Source organism: Chelonoidis abingdonii, chromosome 6, assembly GCF_003597395.2.
Source record: "Chelonoidis abingdonii isolate Lonesome George chromosome 6, CheloAbing_2.0, whole genome shotgun sequence".
In the NCBI taxonomy this organism is placed as follows: domain Eukaryota; kingdom Metazoa; phylum Chordata; order Testudines; family Testudinidae; genus Chelonoidis; species Chelonoidis abingdonii.
The window spans coordinates 106,447,503-106,468,784 of NC_133774.1; the positions used below are offsets into that span (position 1 = coordinate 106,447,503).

Here is a 21,282-nt window from a genome sequence, read left to right on the forward strand (position 1 = left end):
CCCCAGCACCCACCAACCCCCCCATTCCCTGTCCCCTGACTGCCCCGACCCCTTTCCCGCCCCACTGAGTCCTGACAGACCCCCGGAATGCCCATGATCCAATCCCCATTCCCCGTTCCCTGACCGCCCCCCATATCTCCTGCCCCCTCCCTGTGCCCTGCCCAGGACTCCCTGCCCCTTAGCCAACCTCCCCCGCCCGGCTCCCTGCAATGCTGCTTACCCCTGCCTCCGCCCTGTCCCGGAGCCTCGGTGCGCTGCGTTCACGAGCGGCCCTGGACAGTGCTGCAGCAGCGTGACTCCAGTGGGGTTGCAGAGCTCACAGTCCCACTCCCTTTTCATGCAACTCCGAGCGGGGTGGAGCTCAGGCCTTGCCTGAGCCACGCCACTTTAGCTTTGTCCAGGGGGGCTCCTGTACGCGGCACACTGAGGTGCCAGGGGATGGGGGAAGGCGGGGCCGGGGCCAGAGCACTCTCTTGGGGGCCCCTGCGGGGCCTGGGGCAAATTGCCCCACTTGCCCCCTCCGGGCGGCCTTGTCCCTGTTTAGGTGAAAATTTCACCTTAGAGTGAATTTTCCCCAGTATGAACACAGATCAGATTTGTGGGGAAGGAATAATACAATAACAACCCCTGAAAGTATATGTGAATAATATATGTGTACATATATATTTATAGAATGTATATATGTATACATATATGTACACACCATTATTAAACAATACTCATCAAAATACTGTCTAAAGATAAATGAGCACATTTTGTTGACCTTTTACTGCATAAATTTTCTTTTCTTTTCTTTAAGTTCTAATAAAAGGTCTCTCCCCAGGTGCTATTTCCCAGTTGTTTGCACTGAGTCAGCCTGGCTTGAGAGATGGGGGGAATCCATTACAGACCAGAAGATAGCCTTTTCTCACATAGTCTTTTCTTCAAATTGATGTTCTCAGCTGGGGACATTTTGGACATAAGAATTAAGTCCTGTTCTTCCTCTGCTCACTGCGGAACAAAAATGAACTGAATCAGTATCAGTATTTGCTCATAATTATTTCTCTTCTACTTAACCCCCAAGGTTAAATTCGCTAACTGAAAAGGCATGTTAACAGTTAATCTCGATGTGTGTCAAAAAGCTGAGCTCATTGCACTGGATAATTCCCCCTGGGGATTGTGCTGTAGAATACAGCACCATTTGTTGAGCTGTTTGATAGATAGAAAGAAAGCTTGGTGTGGAGGAAATGGTTTACAACACTGCTTTTTGAGGGAAGGGGCATAATCACATGAGGTTGACTGTAACACAGGTAGAGTATGCAGTGTTTTATTAATCATAGTTCACTAGTGCTTTTGTGTGTATTTTCTGGTGAATTAACACTGTACTGTGGGCTTCAGCAGATTTAAGAGAACATTATGACTCTGTTTATTGTCAATGATCACAAGCCTCCAAAAAATATTTATAGAAACATAGTTCTGTGGTGTCACAAAACATCCAGGCTACCATCACTAATACATCTTTTGTTCATCACAACAACCCAGGCATATAACATTGGTTAGGGATCGCTGCGTCGACTTGTTTGCAGAGAAACCCAAAGTCTTTCCCAGTTTTTCATCCTATGAATGTCATTGTCTTGCCATTATTGTGCTCAGAAGAGTGAAAGAATATCTGTGGGACACAAATCATCTATTTTGTAGTTTGCAATGTCTTCAAAATTCACCCCAGAGTCTGATTCTTGTACATGGGAGGGCAATACTCTGCTGCCATGTTGTCTGCTTATAACTATTTGATCCTGACAATTAGGGCTAAATGGCATTTTGCTGAGTCCCATTAAGATGGGTGTTTAAAAAAATAAGCTCATATAATGACTCATAACATCTTTTTTTTAAGATATCATCATTTGGAATCATTATCAATAATGGTCCAACCTTCATTATTTTACTGAGTTTATTACCCTCAACATTCCGGCAAACTCCCATCAAAGCCAATGTGAGTTTGCCTCACTAAAGACTGTATAAAAAATGAGGACTTCAGTATTTAGACAACTGGCTATAACTGAGACCCTGAAATTCAGTAACATATCAGAGGCAAAGATAAGAGGTTTCAGGAGCATTTCAGCTTGAACTTTTCAAAAGAATCCACTATTACCTAGTACCTACAGAATATTTAAGGTCTTTAACATCACATAGTTCCAGAGCTGTGAAATCACATTCTAGCCCATAGAATCTATATGTCACTCAGTACACAAGTACATGCTGTTTAACTGCCTCTTCAATTGTTTGATGTTCTTCTCTGAAAATGTATGCATGTGACATTTCTTTTTTTTTTTTTCCCATGCATGCAGCCAGCTAATGCTGGGGACAAGGATGACCAAACACTGACGGTAGGCAGTTTGTATTTTTATGTCTGGGCATTTGTTTCTGAGACAAATCTTACTTTGTTTTGGCACACTTCAGCATTTTAATAAACTTATCATCCTTCTCCAACCCCGCCCCCAATGCTGCTATACAATTAAAAATAATTAAGTTCCAGTGTTAAAGTGACAAGTTAATTCTGGTATTCAGTTTCTATAATTTTCCATTTGGCACCAAGAATTAATGTATGTGCCCTGTACATGCTGTCATTAAAAACAAAATATTTCCTTCAGCTGTTTTTTTTTTAAAATTGGTTTGTCAGAGGCTTGTTAGTTTTACAAATTGTTGGCTCTGATTATTATTTATTATCCAGCCAAATGGAATGTTTTCTGAATATTGCCATCCACAAAATGGCTGTATTCTCTAAGAACTGTGTGGCTGCACAACTGCAGCTGCTGTTATACTATATAGTTATTGGCACAGGAAAGAGAGTCTCTTCTAGATGTTTATAAGCCTGTTAAAATATATTAAAGATCTTTTATTTTAGCTCTGTTATTTTGTGTGTCTGTGCATGCACATGTGTGCACATTATTTATCATCATTCTGAAAGTCCTTTATTTTTTTTTCCAACCTTCCCAACCGCATCTGATGGAAAACCATAGGCAGAGGCACATATTGTTTCTATAAGGTCTCTCTTGCTATCGTTTAAATGGAGTGGGTTTTTTACCTTTCTCTACATCATTTTGATGATATCTAATGGTCTGTAATGGACTGCAGGCATTTGAAATGAGAAGCTGGTGTACTTCAGGACAGAGCTAGATCGTTCCACAATGAAACTAAAGATTGCCATGACTGTCAGCTGCTCTTTCTCTCCCCTAAAAGAATCCCCTCTAGGTTTTAACTTGACAAATTTAGCACCTAAAGTCTACACTGCCTTGTCTATTCTAGACTTTTAGAATATATTAGTTACACATTCTAACAATGCACCCTTAAATCCTAGGCTGGACAAAGTTAAAGGGGTCAGTTGATTTGCCCAACAAGTCGGGGGAGTCTGTAGCAGAACCAGGAATTGAAGCCACATCTCCTGAGTCCCAGTCTACTAATGAATGACCAGTGGATCCTTTGGGATGAAAGGGGATGTATACATGACATTACTTAGTACAAAACATGACCGGTGGAAATCAGAAATGTTTTCACTGGGAGATAAATACAGCTTATAGGGTTACTGGATCCATTCTCAAGAAAAGGCTAAATTCCTTTTCCTTTTTCATTCAGACCAAGCCACGTCTCCAGCGAGGCGGGAGCTCTGCATCTCTCCACAACAGCCTAATGAGAAACAGCATCTTTCAGCTTATGATTCACACACTCGACCCACTTGCTGAAGGTATCCCAATAATTTTTTTCTTTCTCTGATATATAAAACAAAACAAAAAAAGATTTTCCCCTTTACTTACAAAAATGTTGTTTGTACCTGAAGTTCTTTCTCTTTGGTTTTGGTTTGCTCGTTTTTTGTTGTTTTTTTTTGCAATCTCTGAGAGAGGGCTTGCACTCTAATGCCACAGTATATACAGTCCCATGAAGGATTGTGACATATAGGGATTGCTTTCACTGTGATACCAATAATAATCATGACTGTCTGGTGGATGCACTGTAAGTACCAATTCTCTCTTTCTCTCTCTCTCTCTCTCTGTCTAGTTTGGGCTTGAACAGAGTTCATGTTGGGCAAGGATGTAAAAATTAGAAAGATGTTTTTACTGCTACTTGTGTGGGATGTCAATTTTCTCTTCCTGGCTTTGATGTCGGTATATAACAGGGAAGCGAAACATGGAACTAACTTGTAATATGGAATGTAGATTACATTGAGATATTGCAATCTTGGCTTTGGATGGATATTCACTGAAACCAGATAGAATGTGATTATCTACAATCAACTCAGAGCCATTATTGATCTGAAACCCACTCCCACCCCATCTTTCTCTCATACACACACACGCACACACACATCTCTCTCTGTCTCTGTCTCTCTCTCTCACACACACACACTTTTGCTGATATTATCAAAGTACTGAGTAATATGTTCACTGTGTGATCCTCTAGATGGAAAACATAACTGTATATTGGTTTGGTTTGAATCTGAGTATCACCTTGTCCACCACTCCCTTCAGGTGGATTTCCAAAAATCCAAACCCAGGTATTTATTTGTGAAGTGTGTGTTCCGATTACATGACGTTTCCCTGTTGCAATAAGGTATGTCTTCTGCAATCATGTGTTTTTCAAAGTTATAATTCCTCCTAAAAGATGTGAATGGCTCAAATGGTCCTAAATCTCTAAGAATATCAAAAGCCCTGGTCACTTCCAAACTTGAATGATTATAAAATATATGAAGCACCCTAATACATTTAAATTACTCTTCATAGTACATACCAAGAAATCAGATTTCACTGGGTATGTTTTTAAATTGCAAGTATTTTTTTCACAATAAAAACTAAACAAAATAAACGCAGCTCTGCATCATTTTAAAGCAGTAAATCTCCCTTTCCATTTCACTCTCCAGACATGCAAGTTAACACTTATTATGCAAAATGAAAGTGTCATATTTTTTAGCTCCTCTGTTATCTACACCATTAATTCTGCACTCAGAAAGGTTTATAGTGCAAATCCAAACCCTTTGTTGCTTTAATCTGCCAAAAAAAAAATATAGCTATCATTTTTGTTAGAATTATACCATTATCACAAGGACACTAAGAACACAAAACACATATCCACCTGAAAGCAGCCTCCACTGCTTTTGATTTTACAGAAGCCCTGTGGTTTCTCTCTATTGATGCAATTGAGGCTGCACTTCTCCATTTAATAGATGCTACATTATGTAACTGCCAAAATCTGCCCCTTTAAGTAGCATAGAGACAGTCACAAACTGTGCCTAGTCCTATTACCATACCTAGTAAACTAGGAAATATATTGGGGCAACCCACTTGGAATCCTTCATCTGAATAACCATACAAGAGGATAGATATGAATCTATTAATGTCAAAGCAAGCAGATATTCTCAATGTTGCAACTCCTTTCCCAGTCCCAACTCAGGTCCCATCACCACCTACCAGTGAGGCAGACCTTCCATCATCCAGAAGCTTGATATATCACCAGCACAGCATGTAAACACTTTTTTTCCCCCCAACATCCCTCCATTTTCCTCTCCCATCCTTAAAGATAAGTTTGTAGATCCCTAGCTCCATCTGTGCTACTGCACACTCTGGTTTAACTATTCCAATCACATCATGTGCTAGAGTATGGAGAAATTCAAAGTGGAGGCACTTGAGCCTAGACACAAATGGGATTCCTGAACTCATTTTTAAAGGTAGGAGTTACTAGAGGTTACATAGAGGATTGCTGCAGAAAAGTGGGTTAGGGAGAGTCAGTCAATAGGGGAAGGGCCTTAGTGAGAGACTGAAGACCAAAGGAAAATTGGAAGGTTCTAGCAGGAGAGGGAATCACATGAACTTCTTAACTGAACCCCAATACAGGCCTCAATAAAGATTCAGAAGTAAGATTAATGGTCAGCCAGTTTTTATTTATCTAGAACCTGTTTGCCTAGCCTAACATATTTCATATGTTTCTCAGGCCTAGCTCATTCCTCTATATACCATTGTCCATGATTCTTCCCCATTGCAAGTCTTGCTCCATATAACATGTACCAAAGAGGAACTTAGGATCATCTCATTAGAATACTCTCCAAAGGAGTCAAGTATGAGAGGGGTAGCCGTGTTAGTCTGGATCTGTAAAAGCAGCAGAGAATCCTGTGGAACCTTATAGACTAACAGACGTTTTGGAGTGTGAGCTTTCGTGGGTGAATACCCACTTCATCAGACGCAGGTAGTGGAAATTTCCAGGGGTAGGTATATATATGCTAGCAAGCAAGCTAGAGATAACGAGGTTAGTTCAATCAGGGAGGATGGGGCCCTGTTCTAGCAGTAAGGTGTGAAAACCAAAGGGAGGAGAAACTGTGTTCTGTATTGGCAACCAATTTCACCCAAGTCTTTGTTAGTCCAGAGCTGATGGTGTCAAATTCGCAGATGAACTGAAGCTCACCATTTTCTTGAAGTCTGGTCCTGAGTTTTTTGTAGCAGAGGCCACCTTAAGGTCTGCTATAGTGTGCCAGGATGTTTGAAGGTGCTCTCTATCATTTTTGTAGATTAGTCCATTCGCTGCACATATTTGTGTTCCATTTGATCCCTTTCCATAGTGATCTGTCCCAGTTTGCCGATGTAACAATAGCGAGAGGGCATTGCTGGCAATGATTGCGTATATATCAAATTGGTGGACGTGCAGTGAATGAAACCAGTGAATGGTAAGGGCATTCTGGTTAGGTCCTGTGATGTTTGCGGTGTAGATACGTGGGCTCAGAGCTGCATCGAGGTTTATTTGCAGGTTGTTCCTTGAGCTAAGTTGACTATGGTACGCGTGTGCAGGTTTCGGTAGACGTAATAACGTTCAGTTGCAGCTGTCTGTGGATTAAGGATGGCCTGCCACCCAATGACCCTGAAAGTGTGGGATCATTGTCAGGATGGTTTGTAGATCCTGATGATGCGTTGGAGAGGGTTTTAGCTGGGGCTGTATGTGATGGCCAGTGGAGTCCTGTTGGTTTCTTTCTGTTTTGTCTTGCAATAGGGAGGCTTCTGGTACACATCTGGCTCTGTATACTGTTTCCTAATTTCCTCGTGCGGTATTGTAGTTTTTGAGAATGCTTGGTGGAATTTTGTAGGTTGTGTCTCTGTTAGGGTAGAGCAGATGCGGTTGACCTCAGTGCTTGCTGTAGACAATGGATCGTGTGATGTGCCCGGGATGGAAGCGGAGGCATGAAGGTAGGACATGAGGGTCGTAGGTTTCGATATAGGTGGTTACTGGTACCATCACTTATTTTCCCGTGGTGTCTAGAAAGTGGACCTCCCGTGTAGATTGGTCCAGGCTGTTGATGGTGGGGTGAAGTTGTTTGAAATCATGGTGGAATTTTTCTCTAAGTCTCCTTCCCAGGTTCCAGATGAAAGATCATGCAATGTAGCGAGTAGAGAAGGGCATGAGTGACAAACTAGAAGCGTTGTCAGTCAGCCATAAAAATATTGGCGTATTGTGGGCCATGCGTGCCCATAGCAGTCACTGATCTGGAATATATATTGTCATCAAACTTGAAAATTGTGTGTGAGTATAAAGGCACAGAGCTCAGCAACTCATTGTGCTGTGGCATCATCAGGATAATTGTTCTTGACAGCTTGTATTCCATCTGTGTGTGGAGTTTGTGTAGAGAGCCTCTACATCCATGGGGGTGGCTAGGAATGGTGTTTTTGGGAGGTGACCAAGCATTGAGTTCCTCAGGAAATCAGTGGTGTCACGAGATAGCTGGAGTGCTTGTGCATAGGTCTGAGTAGATAGTCCACATATCCAGACAGTCCTTCAGTGAGAGTGCCATTGCCAAGATTATGGGCACTAGGATTTCCAGGTTTTGGATCTTGGTAGTAGATAGAATAACCCTGGTCCGTGCTCTAAGGGTATGCTGATTGTTCCGGTGTTAGTGTAGGGAGTGTCATGAGTAGATGGCAGTTCCTTAGTGATTCCTCAGTGGATCTGAGGAAGTGGCCTGTAGAATTGGTATTGGAGAGTTGTCGCGGCCTCTTGTATGGCAGACCTGTCATGATGCAACAGCACCTCCTTTACTAGCCTCTTGATATAGATCGTCAGAGTGGTTTCTGAGGCTGTGGATGGCATTGCATTCGCATGACTTAGGTTATGAGCAAGCGGTGTTGTTTTCACAGATTTCTGCTGTGCACGTCGGTGGAGAGCATTCAATGTATAGGTCCAGACTGTCATTTCAACCCTCAGGAGGAGTCCATGTGGTTCTCTTCTTGTGCTGTTGTGTGGGAGGGTACCTGTGTATCATGCACTGTCAGTGTTGTCCTGAAGTATTCTTGGAGTCGTAGACGCGAAAGTAGGGCTTCCAGATCGCCACAGAAACTGTATCATGTTGGTGGGTGCAGAGAAAGGAGTCCCCGAGATAGGACAGACTTTTCTTCTGGCTAAGTGTGTAGGGATAGATGACGATATTGCTGGGTGGTTAGGGTACTACGGTTTTCCCCCATGTGGCAGGTAGGATGTTTAGACAGCTTACAGTCCTTTTTCCTTTGTAAGAGGTGAAGTGAAGTTGCTGTAGATCTCCTTCTTAGTTTAGTGAAGTCCGTTTTTTATGCAGTTGTATAAAGAAGTCTCCAGGTTGAGAGCTCTTTTTGATGTTTTCCTGTTTGCTTACAGGAGCTGATCAGGTGTCCTGATCGGCATCCTATCAGCAAACAAAGACAATGATGCCCAAACTTTCACAGGTCTGGTGGGAAGGCCAATCTTGCCCACAGAACAACCTGCCAACCTGAAACGTATTCTCACCAGAAACTGCACCCATACCATATAACTCATCCTCAGGAAACAATCCATCAACACACCTCGATGCCAGCTCTGCCCACATATCTACACCAGCGACACCATCAACAGGACCTACCAGATCAGCCATCATCACTGGTTCATTCACCTGCACGTTCCACCAATGAATATACGCCATCATTGCCAGCATTGCCCTCTGCTATGTACATGCGGCCAAACGGACAGTCACTACGGAAAGGATAAATGGACCACAATCGAGATTATCAGGAATGGCAATCTACAAAAACCTGTAGGGAGCACTTCAACCTCCCTGGTCACACTATAGCAGACCTTAAGGTGCCATCCTCAGCAAAAAAACTCAGGACCAGACTTCAAAGAGAAACAGCTGAGCTTCAGTTCATTGCAGATTTGACACTATCAGCTCTGGACTAAACAAGGACTGTGAATGGCTTGCCAATTTACAGAACCAGTTTCTCTCCTTGGTTTTCACACCTCTACCTGCTAGAAACAGGCCCATCCTCCCTGATTGAACTAACCTCGTTATCTCTAGCTTGCTTGCTAGCATATATATACCTACCCCTGGAAATTTCCACTACCTGCGTCTGACGAAGTGGGTATTCACCCACGAAAGCTCACACTCCAAAACGTCTGTTAGTTTATAAGGTGCCACAGGATTCTCTGCTGCTCCAAAGGAGAGCTTTCTAAATCTGTGTTCTAATTTGGGAGCTGTAGGTGCTGGGCTCTCTTAAAAATCAGATCATGTAATTACTGTAGCAAATAACTCAATAATGTTTTGCTGTATATAGTAGTTAATCCATGTTAGTAAAATAAATATTTAGTCAATACTATTTAATATAGCATTGCTTAGTGGTTATTGCATTCATCTTAAATTATATCCGAGGAAGCTTCCTTCAGTGTTCCATCATCTCTGTCACCTTTCCCATATTTTCTTCCATGCCTTCATGTCCATCCTGGCATGATTTTACTTTACAAATTGGAATTGAACAATCTCTTGGCTTCTAACTGGATTTCTTAGAAAGTCTAGTCACATTTTTGTTTCATTTAACAGAGAAGCACTGGGCTAAATTTTCAAAAAGTAGAAACCTACCTGCACATGCAAAAATGTCTGTGAACTGCATGCCTACATTTGCATATGTAATTACTGTGATAGACCACACGAATTTAATGTACAGATCACTAGTTAGGCACCATAATGACTATCTGCATATGCAAATATCAAACTCCCATTGACTTCAATAGGACAAGGATTTTAACCCTGATTTGCCCATAAATATAGTAATGACTGTTAGGCTGTGTCTAGGAAAAGCATGTGAAAATAACTATCTGATTTCATATTCTGTTGCTATGGTTTACCAAGTTTATGTTCAAACATCTTCAGAGAGAGACTTCAGTCTCAGGGCTTCAGATCTTCTACATTCCAAGAGGTTTGTAAAGCAGACACATGGAGAGTTCTACAGATCTTTACTAAACCTTCTACAACATTGACACTCTGGGTTTGGAAAAGCAAGTCATGTTTTTAATTTTTTTTCTAGCTCATATATCAACATTAGTAAAAAAAATTCTACACTTGTAATTCAGTTAACAATGTGTAGAAAATGAATGTGCCAGAAAAGAATCTAGCTCATTCTCCAAGACCTGTGATGGCTTTGTAAGGCTACCAAGAATGAAAAGAAAGTCAGCAGATATGGGTCTGAATGCACACATAGAGTTGGTCTGTTAAGTAAAAAAGTTAGTTTGATCTATGTGACCTAATATTTGCCTTGGCACCTAATGTACTTAAGTGAAAATAGTTAATAGTATTCACACTTGAATAATTCACTTGTCAAGCCACCACTATTACTATTCAGACACTTAAAACTTCATTTCTTGTGGCAAGAAAACAAGAAATAAATTGCAATTATGTTAAAAAATAACAAAAGCAATTTTTACGCACCGCAAAATATATATGAATTATTAGTCACGACCACGTGATTCTGTTGATGTGATCCTGTCCTTCCTCTCCCCATTTCCCTCCTGTTTATTCTCACTTTTGCTTGTCGTGTCGTGTCTGAATTCTAGATTGTAAGGTCTTTGGGGGCAGGAATTTTTTCCGACTCTTTGTTTTGCAAACTTCCTAACACACATGTGAGTTTCATACAAATATTAATAATAATTAATGACAGCTACTCATATCTATGGGAGCTGTTGCATGCTCTGCACTTTTGAAAATCAGGTAGGTTTCCACATGTGGATTTAAAAGCCTAATTTAGGCTTCTGCTTTTGAAAATCTTGGCCATAGTGTAGATGTTCAGTATATCAGTTTAACCACTCTGACTGGCAAATGTACAGGACTTTCATTAGCTAGAAGTGATCTCTGCATATCAATTGAAATTGCATCACTAAAACAAAATCAATGTGGCACTGGTTTTTTTTCCATTTTTATCTTATTATAGCAATAATGACCTTGCAGCAGGACATTTCCTGGGGATTAAGATTAATGATTGGCTGCGCTTCAGATCATCTACTATTCCTAGCCAGTCATTAATCTCCAGGAAATGTCCTGTGCCAAATTCGTTACTGCTTAAGTGCTGACCTTGCAACCCTTTCTCACTTGATAGTCCTGATGAAGTCAGATGAATTACTTCTATCAATATTACTCATGACAAAAAGGGCTGCAGGATCAGACTCAGTGTACTGACTCATGTATAATTAGGTCCTGATCCAAAGGCCATTGAAGTCAGTGGAAAGATTCCTATTGATTTTAATGGACTTTGGATCGGGCCGTTACTGCTGGGAAGCTGCAGAAAATCCCTCAATTTATTTTTATTAGGAGCAACTTATAGGTCTGTGAATATCCCACCCTTCCTCTTCTCCTGTGTTCTAGCTTCTTGCCAGTCTCTACAATTTCTTTCTTGTTCAAATACTGCTGTTAAATGGTCACAGTGATTACACAGGTCAAGCCATCTACCATATCTATCTATTTTGCGGGTTTCTATTGCGCCCGTCATTGTAGTATCTAAGTGCTTCACAGGTTGATTGTCTTAATCTTCTGGACACCATACTACTATGGCTTAGTCATTATTCTAAGAAACTTGTTTTATTTTTGTTATTTTGTTTTTTATGTTTGGAAATAAAAACCTGCGAAATCTCTTTTCAGGATCTGTCTGCAAAGACCTTTCATGGTTTTTTTGATATACAAAAGGGCATTTCATTGTGCCTCTATCTTACCTTTCACACTTTGTACTTAGATATACAGATCTCAGGCTAAAGTAACCTTAGGTATTTTAAATTCTGACCCTTCACCAATTTAACACAGGGAAGCAGGGATCTTCTTTGAACATCAAATTAAAAAAAATAGAAAAGTGGTAAAAAACACCAGGCTGTATGAAAAAATCCAATAGGATTTAAAAGAGAAAGTTATGTTTCTATAGAATTTTTAAATCAACCTATAGAATTCTATAACAAGGATATAATTCTCTATTAAATTCTATACATTGGTTTTAAAATTCTGTGGAAGGGATATCATCCGTGTAACCATCCGGTGTTGGAGCTCGGCCCTCTCAGGCGCAGCTGGGAGCCAGAGCACCTCACTACAGGCGACAAAGAGTTCCAGGTTCCGGCCCTTCAGCAGGGGTTAAACAAACAAATAATCGATAAGCCCAGGCCCTGGGTCGGGGTGGGGCAATAAGCAGTTCAGAGCTCAGGCCCTTCAGCAGGGACTGAGCCAACAAATAGTCTCTAAGCCCAAGCCCTGGGGCAGGGCAGGGCAAAAAACAGTTCAAAACTCAGGCCCTTCAGCAGGGGCTGAGCAAACAAATAGTCTCCGAGCCCAGGCCCTGGGACAGGGCGGGGCAATAAGAAGTTCAAAGCTCAGGCCCTTCAGCAGGGGCTGAGCAAACAAATAGTCTCTAAACCCAGGGCCAGTCAGGGTGGGGCAATCAGCAGTTCAGAGCTCAGGCCCTTCAGCAGGGGCTGAGCAGACAAATAGTCTCTTAGTCTATGAGAATGGCTTCCTCAGGCCAGCGAGAGGGGGAGTCTGTCACCCTTGGACGGGTGGCAGGGGGAACGCAGGCCCTCCCACTCCACTGCGTCCCGGCCCGGGGCCCTAGTAGCGGCCAAGAGTCGCTGCTGTCAGTGGGGATCCTGGCCGCAACACACTGACATTGGTTCAGGCTCTTCGGGAGCCGAACCAGGGTCGGCTACCCCCGGGCCACTTCCGACCTCCCCCTCTCTGGGTACCTGTGTCTTGCTGGCATCTTCCAGTGGGTCCCAGACCATGGGATCCTCAGGATACCGGGCACAGGGAAGCTCAGGCAGCTCCTCAGGATACCGGGCACAGAGCAGGCTCGGCCAGTCCTCAGGATACTGGGCATGGGGCAGGCTCAGCCAGTCCTCCTCAGGATACCGGGCATGGAGCACGCTTGGCCAGTCCTCCTCAGGATACCGGGCACGGGGCAGGCTCGGCCAGTCCTCCTCAGGATACCGGGCACGGGGCAGGCTCGGCCAGTCCTCCTCAGGATACCGGGCACGGGGAAGCTCAGGCTGGGCGGGAGCTTGGCCACCCACGTCTGGTCTCTTCGGCGGCCAGCCTCCAAGTGAGTGCCAGGGCTATGCTTTTATACTTCCTGTCCCGCCCCTTGACATCTGGGGGGCGGGAACGGGCGGCGGTGGCTCCATCCACGTTGGAGGCTGCAGGGGCTCGGCCCTCTCAGGCGCAACTGGGAGCCGCGGCACCTCACTACACGTGCCCCCCCCGCCCCCCAGGCTGGCTCCCGTGGAGCGGGGCCAGACCCTTCCATACCCCCCAGGCGGGAAAGGAAGTCCGCGTTGGCGTGATCCTTCCCGGCCCTATGGCAAACGGTGAAGGCATGGGGCTGCAGCACCAGGTACCAGCGCTGCAGCTGCATGTTATGGTCCTTCATGTGGGCCAACCACTGGAGGGCGGCGTGGTTGGTGACCAAGGTGAATGGGGCCCCAAGGAGGTAGTATCGCAGGGCGTCGCAAGCCCACTTTGCCGCGAGGGCTTCCTTCTCAACCACTGCATAATTTTCTTCTCGGGGAACAGCTTCCAGCTGATGTAGAGGACCGGATGCTCTTCCCCGTCCACCTCTTGGGAGAGGACAGCCCCGAACCCCACCTCCGAGGCATCCGTCTGCAGGATGAACGGCTGGTCAAAATCGGGGCTATACAGGACCGGCTCAAGGCAGAGACTTGCTTTCAGCGTTCGAAAGGCCTCGTCACACTCGGGGGTCCATTTCACTTGTCACGGGCGGTTCTTGGTTAGGAGCCCCGTCAAGGGAGCGGCGATCACTGTGAACTGGGAAATGAACCATCGATAATACCCGGCCAGCCCCAAGAGCTGACGTACTTGGCATTTCGTGGCGAGCGGGGGACAGGCTGCAACGGCCTGCACCTTGTCCACGACGGGTTTTACCTGTCCATTTCTGATGGCGTACCCAGGTAGGTGGTTTCTTGCCAGCCAATGCGGCATTTCTTCAGGTTGGCCGTTAACCCGGCCGCCTCCAGGGACCTCAGGATGGCCGCGACCCGCTCTAAATAGTTCTCTCAGTAGCGGCTGTAAATGACCACATCGTCCAGATAGGCTGCAGCGTAGTCTTGATGCGGTCGGAGGAGGTGGTCCATCAGACGCTGGAATGTGGCCGGGGCCCCATGGAGGCCAAAGGGCATCTGGGTAAATTGATAGAGGCCCGTAGGGATGGAGAAGGCAGTCTTCTCCCGGGAAGCCGGATTGAGGGGCATCTGCCAGTATCCCTTACTCAAATCCAGGGTAGTGATATAACAGGCCTCTCCTACCCGAGCCAACAGCTCGTCTATCCAGGGCATGGGGTATGCATCAAATTTGGAGAGGGTGTTGACGCGCCTGAAGTCGATGCAGAATCGCTGGGAGCCATCGAGCTTTGGGACCAACACCACGGGGCTACGCCACTCGCTCTGCGGGGGTTCTATCAGCCCCAGATCCAACATATTCCGGACCTCCTCATCAACAACCCGCCTCCTATGGTATGGCAGGGGCCAGGTTGCGCCCTGGATGACTACTCCAGGCTCTGTCTGAATCCTATGGTGTAGCAGGGTGGTGTGTCCCGGTTGGGCCGTGAAAGTGCGGGAAAATGCTTGTAGGAGGCACTGGGTTTGCTTAAGCTGCGCCTCCGTCAGCGTCTCCCCAAGCTGGGGTCCCTCCGGGTCCTCAGTGTGAGTTACCTGAGGTCCTAGCTCAGGTTCTGGTGGGTAAGGGTTAATTAGAAGACCTTCTCGTTCCCGCCACGGTTTGAGAAGGTTAATGTGGTATTGCTGTAGCTTTCTTTCGCCAGTCAGGCTGGTTGATTTCATAGGTAACTGGGCCCATTTTTCTAACCACCTCATACGGTCCTTGCCACCGAGCCAGAAGCTTGGATTCGTTGGAGGGAAGAAGGAGAAGGACCCGGTCCCCGGGTTGAAAGTCACGGGTCTGTGCACCCCGATTGTAATGCTGGGCCTGTGTTTCTTGGGCGGCTTTCAAATTCTCTCAGGTCAGGGAGCCCGACTGCGTAAGATGCTCCTGCAGCTGGATCATGTACTTCAAAAGGCCTCGGGTGGGGGACGAGGCTAGCTCCCAGGTTTCCCGCATTAGGTCCAAGGGGCCCTGGGGCTGGCAGCCGTATAGCAGTTCAAATGGCGAAAATTTGGTCGACGATTGGGGGACCTCTCGTACCGCTAAAAGCAAGGGTGGTGGTAGCTGGTTCCATCGGCAGAGGTCCTGCGACAGAAATCTGCGCAGCATGTCCTTTAAGGTCTGATTGAACCTTTCAACCAATCCATCGGTCTGGGGATGATGTACCGACATCCGCAGTTGCTTGATCCCCAGGAGTTCACATACTTGGCATAGTAGTCACGAGGTAAAGTTGGTCCGCTAGTCCGTGAGGATCTCCCAGGGCAGGCCGATGCGGGCAAAGACCTTCACCAATTCGCCTGCGATAGTGCGGCTGTGATGCTTCGCAGGGGAATCGCCTCAAGAAACTGGGTGGCATAGTCCAACATAACCAGGATGTACTGAAATCCCACGATGTTCTTGGGGAGAGGCCCCACTAGATCCATAGCCACGTGCTCAAAGGGGGTCTCGATTACAGGCATGGGCACTAAGGGGGCCTTGGGCATTCTGGCGGGAGCGGCCAGCTGGCACTCAGGGCAGGAGTTGCCGTAGTGTTTTACTTCCTGATGTATACCCGGCCAAAAGAAGCGCCTCAGGATCCGTGCCAGTGTCTTTTCGTGACCCAAGTGTCTGGCAGCTGGGACTTTGTGGACCAGCTTCAGGACTGCCCGCTGATGACATCGGGGCACGAGGAGTTGAGTCCGGGGCTCCCCGGTGTGAGGGTCTTTCTCGACCCGATACAGGCGATCTCGTCGCAGCTCAAAATGCGGCCACTGCGCTGCCTGGCCGGGATCGAGGATGGTTCCATCCACGGTGGCTAGTTGTTCGTATGCCTGCTTGAGGGTAGGGTCGGCCCTTTGGTCTCAGCAAAAATCCGTGAGGGCCGAAGGATCCTCCACTGCTCCCAGGCCGATGTCCCCGACTCCTTCCGGCTGGCCGGCGGGGTCGGGTGCTTCCGGCTCGTCTTCCTCGGCTTCTGGGGTCTCCCCTTCCAAGGCTGGAATGGGCTCCAGGCCATCCCCAGTGTGGTGGCACAGGACTGCGGGAAACTCGGGCCAGTCATAGGCAAGACACGGCGCGAGGCCCACCACCATCAACCGGGTGACCCCATCAATCATCAGTTGGGTCCGGGTGCTGGGGTAAGGTCGGATGTCCCCGTGGATGCACTGTAGCCTGATTTTTCCCAGGCGGGCATCAACCGGGGGACCCAAGCGTTGCCGAATCAACGTCTGTCCACAGCCCGAGTCGAGGAGGGCTGTCGTCGGGTACCCCTCAATGATCATGGGCACGGTGATCTTGGCTGCCTGGGACCGGCGGTCACGGGCTTCCCCTGAACAGACCTGGCCAAAGGCGGACTCGAGTCCGGGGCAGTCCCGCTGTAGTTGGCCATACTCCCCGTAGGAGAAACAGGGCCGCCAGAGGACTCCAGGGTCCCCCCTTGCCGTTGGAGTTGGGGTCCAAGCGGATTGGACAGGGGGCACTGGGGTGTGGGTCCGGGCCTCCGCCCCCTGACCTGAAACTCGTCCGTCAGCCAGGACGAGCGCCATCTTCTTCTCGGAGCTAGGGCGCTCTGCCCCCGGTGGGGCTGCTTGAACCGCCGGGCCCACCGGTACTTCAGCCACGAAGAAGTCCTCCATCCATGAGATGGCGGGGGCTAGGGTCGCAGGCCGATGGCGGAGGACCCAGGCCCTACCCCACAGGGGAAGGATGTGAGTGAACTGTTCGAGCACCACTTCCTCCATTAGCTCCTCCATCGTCCAGCGTTCTGGCTGCAACCAGCGCTTACAGGTTTCACGGAATTCCTGGGCCACCATATGGGGTCGGGCCCCGGCTGGGTAGGCCAGGCTCCTAAATCGCTGTTGGAACATCTCCGGACTCACATCTAGGGTGTCTAGGACTGCAGCCTTCACCTGGTCGTAATCCTGGGCTGCCTCTGCAGACAGGTTGCGATAGACTGCCTGAGCAGTCCCTGTCAGTAGGGGGCCAGGATGGCACCCCACTGATTGTGGGCCCACCCTGCGATGACCGCCACCTGCTCGAATGTGACGAGGAAAGCTTCGGGGTCATCGCTGGGGCCCATGTTCGTCAGCCGGATCAGGGGACTGGGCCACCCCCCTACCTCCGTGCCCTGTGGCTGGACTCCCTCTGGCACAGACTGAGCCGCTGCGAGGTGCTGGAGGCATTGGCACTGGAACTCCTGGTGTTGGGTGATCAGCTCTTGGAGCAGCTGGTGCTGCTGGGTTCCCAGCTGCTTGACAAGTTGCTGTTGTTGTTGGAGGTGGGCGGCCTGCTGCTCCTGCTGCTGCTGTGACTGGGCCGCCTGCTGTCTGTTGTGTATATGGTTGTCATGGTTTTTGTTCCCATGGCAACTGAGTTAGATTATTAGGGAATAGCCTAGATAGCCTAGCCTGTTTCGGCCGGTTAGGTGAGCTCTGTGTGTGTAAATAAATGGTAGTTTTGTTAGCTTTCTGCTGTCTGGCCTCAAGTGATTTCTTCCTAAATCGACTGCCTCCAAGGATATAACACTCTCGCTCTTGAGTCTCGGTCATGAGCGCAAGGAGCTGTGAAAGATCCATCTCTTGGGAGGGGAGTCTCTCCCCCCTAGCCCCCTTCTCACCGGAGTCGAGAGCCCGTGCCCACATCTTGGAAGAACCGTCCGATGTTGGGGCTCGGCCCTCTCAGGCGCAGCTGGGAGCCAGGGCACCTCACTACAGGCGGCAAAGAGTTCCAGGTTCTGGCCCTTCAGCAGAGGTTAAACAACGAATAGTCTCTAAGCCCAGGCCCTGGGTCAGGGTAGGGCAATCAGCAGTTCAGAGCTCAGGCCCTTCAGCAGGGGCTGAGCAGACAAATAGTCTCTTAGTCTACGAGAACGGCCTCCTCAGGCCAGCGAGAGGGGGAGTCTGTCACCCTTGGACGGGTGGCAGGGGGAACGCAGGCCCTCCCACTCCACTGCGTCCCGGCCCGGGGCCCTAGTAGCGGCCAAGAGTCGCTGCTGTCAGTGGGGATCCTGGCCGCAACACACTGACATTGGTTCAGGCTCTTCGGGAGCCGAACCAGGGTCGGCTACCCCAGGGCCACTTCCGACCTCCCCCTCTCTGGGTACCTGTGTCTTGCTGGCATCTTCCAGTGGGTCCCAGACCATGGGATCCTCAGGATACCGGGCACAGGGAAGCTCAGGCAGCTCCTCAGGATACCGGGCACAGAGCAGGCTCGGCCAGTCCTCAGGATACTGGGCATGGGGCAGGCTCAGCCAGTCCTCCTCAGGATACCGGGCATGGAGCACGCTTGGCCAGTCCTCCTCAGGATACCGGGCACGGGGCAGGCTCGGCCAGTCCTCCTCAGGATACCAGGCACGGGGCAGGCTCGGCCAATCCTCCTCAGGATACCGGACATGGGGCAGGCTCGGCCAATCCTCCTTAGGATACCGGGCATGGGGAAGCTCACGCAGCTCCTCAGGATACCAGGCACAGGGATGCTCAGGCCGGGCGGGAGCTTGGCCACCCGAGTCTGGTCTCTTCGGCGGCTGGCCTCCAAGTGAGCGCCAGGGCTGTGCTTTTATACTTCCTGTCCCGCCCCTTGACATCCAGGGAGCGGGAAAGGGCGGTGATGGCTCCACTCACGTTGGAGGCTGCAGGGGCTCGGCTCTGTCAGGCACAGCTGGGAGCCAGAGCGCCTCACTACAATCCTCTATTAAATCCCATAACATGCTTCGAATGATTTCAATAAATCTTACTGGTTTCATCTCTACTACATTCTATAGGTTATAGATATGAATCCTTCAGAACTTTCAGTAAGAGCTAGCCTGCCTGCCTTATTTATTTTAACATCACAAAGTCTGTGCAGGCATTACATTTAGTAACACCCAAGAGTATAACCTCTACCATTCAAACTGTTTCTTTGAAATTACCTCCACAAGCCAAAGAAAAGATCAGACAGAATGATTTATTTTTGTGTTCCTAATCCTTGCCCTTTTACCTCTCCTTCCTGAATTAATTCCACTGTAGCTACCTTGTAAGTTGGACATGTGAGGTATCCAGCAACTCACAGGATCAGACCCATGGTCATCATTTTAACCATCTGAAGATCTGTTGGACAAATCCTGATTGAGGCACACTCAGCATTTGCAGAGACCTGCCAAAACTCTGCAGTATGCCCAGGCTTCGCACCCAGAGGGCAATCTTGCATGCAGTCATGAGGTGGGAGCCGGGCTCTCCTCACCAACAGCCAGCATGCTGTCAGCAGCTGCTGCTCTCCATTCCTGGTAGTGAAATCCAAGACTCTCTTCTTCCCATGCTATGTATTGCTAGAGAGTTGCCAGGAAGTGACTCTCCAATGAAAAAATGCCACCCCCTGCATCCCTGAGCATCAGCTAGCTGACAGCAGGGAGTCTAAATTGGACAGACAGTGAGAGGACCAAGTGGTGCCCTCTCCCCGAGTACCAGCTAACAGTTCTGAATGGCAGGAAACAGTCCATCAACCAACAAACAAATGGGTTCAGAGGCCAGAACCACAGACTCCTCCAATAACATTCCCATCACTTCTACCACATAACATTTTGGGGACCACGCATTCCTTGAGGCTCTGGTCTCCCTGTATAGGCTGCTCCGGTTTATTGCAACTCCAAAGCTGCAGTAGCTTCTGTAGGACATCTGCAGGGGAAACTTGGGGGCTGAAACCTGTGGAAGGCTTGTCAGGGTAGTGTGAAGCTTATCTCTGTTTTAGCAGGACTCACCCATTGAATGGATGAGTGGCTGCTGCATGGCTGAGAAGCTGTTCCATACCGTGCCCACCTGACCATTCCCAGGATCATTTAGAGTGGCTGTAGTTACTCTGAGGGAGTAAGGGGCCTGAGTGCCCATCAGGATTCAGCCCTCTTTGTCAGTCTAATGAAGAATATAAATCCCTCCCCCACATCTTTATTTCCTTATTGGAAAAGGCTACCTTTTTAAACTGTTGTTCTGTTAAGGACTCTCACAACAAAAACAAAGAAGCACTTAGTGTAATTTTGGTGGCAGGCCAACTGCAAATGGTACAGAATTGTTCATCATCAAATGCAACCTAAATGATCCAGACATGTTCTAAAGGATATAAATGATTTATTATTTCTAATTAGCTCCACGTGGAAAAAGGAATCTCCATTAAAATGTGCACCAGTTGGTCTCAAGCAAACAACATGAGAATCAATGACCTTTACTGAATTTTTCTCTTATGAATGTCAAACCTCAGATTCTATACGGTTCTAGCCTTATCTGGAATGACACTTTTCTGGATTAGGAAAACCGAGGAAGATGTCAAAAGCAGTGTTGATGATGCAAACAGTGGTTCCAAATGAGTATGGAAGCAATGCCCTTACCTGACACTAATGGGCATTATGTTATTGAGGGTACCATCTTTTTTGTGAGATCTCTCCTTTGTCAATAAAGATCCCTGGCACATTTTAAAATTTATAGAGATGCTTGTCTCAATTGGAGCAGGGGAAGGAAATAGCTGCAAGGCTCACCCTGCAAATATTTCTCCCTACTTGTTGTGTTGAAGTGCCAGGTCTACCCTCCCAACCCGTACATAGAACAGGCTGTAGAACCTGTCCACCGTCTTACAGATACAGTAAGAGACAGGACCATCTGTGCCAAGGCCCCATCCCATATGGGCTCTGTGTCCTGACAGCTCTTCCTCCTACTCCCTGGCAATATACACCTCTACCTTGATATAACGCTCTCCTTGGGAGCCGAAAAATCTTACCGCATTATAGGTGAAACTACTTGCTTTGATCCACTGGAATACGTAGCCCCGCCTCCCCCCCCCCACCGCCCACCATGGAGCACTGCTTTACTGCGTTATATCCGAATTTGTGTTATATCGGGTCATGTTATATTGAGGTC

At 47.5% G+C, this 21,282-nt stretch overlaps 1 protein-coding gene across 5 annotated transcripts in view; it reads left to right on the plus strand.

The window, feature by feature from the left end:
- The window catches only part of SLC24A2 (solute carrier family 24 member 2), a 195,800-nt gene that overhangs the window by 101,630 nt on the left and 72,888 nt on the right, over nucleotides 1–21,282 (plus strand). For 4 of the 5 annotated variants that reach the window (XM_032797550.2, XM_032797549.2, XM_032797553.2 and 1 more), the window contains 2 exons: nucleotides 2,325–2,363; nucleotides 3,610–3,718. In XM_032797550.2, coding sequence (XP_032653441.1) covers nucleotides 2,325–2,363; nucleotides 3,610–3,718 — 148 coding nt within the window. The remainder of the gene's footprint in view (nucleotides 1–2,324; nucleotides 2,364–3,609; nucleotides 3,719–21,282) is intronic. The other variant, XM_075067304.1, reaches the window with a different exon arrangement.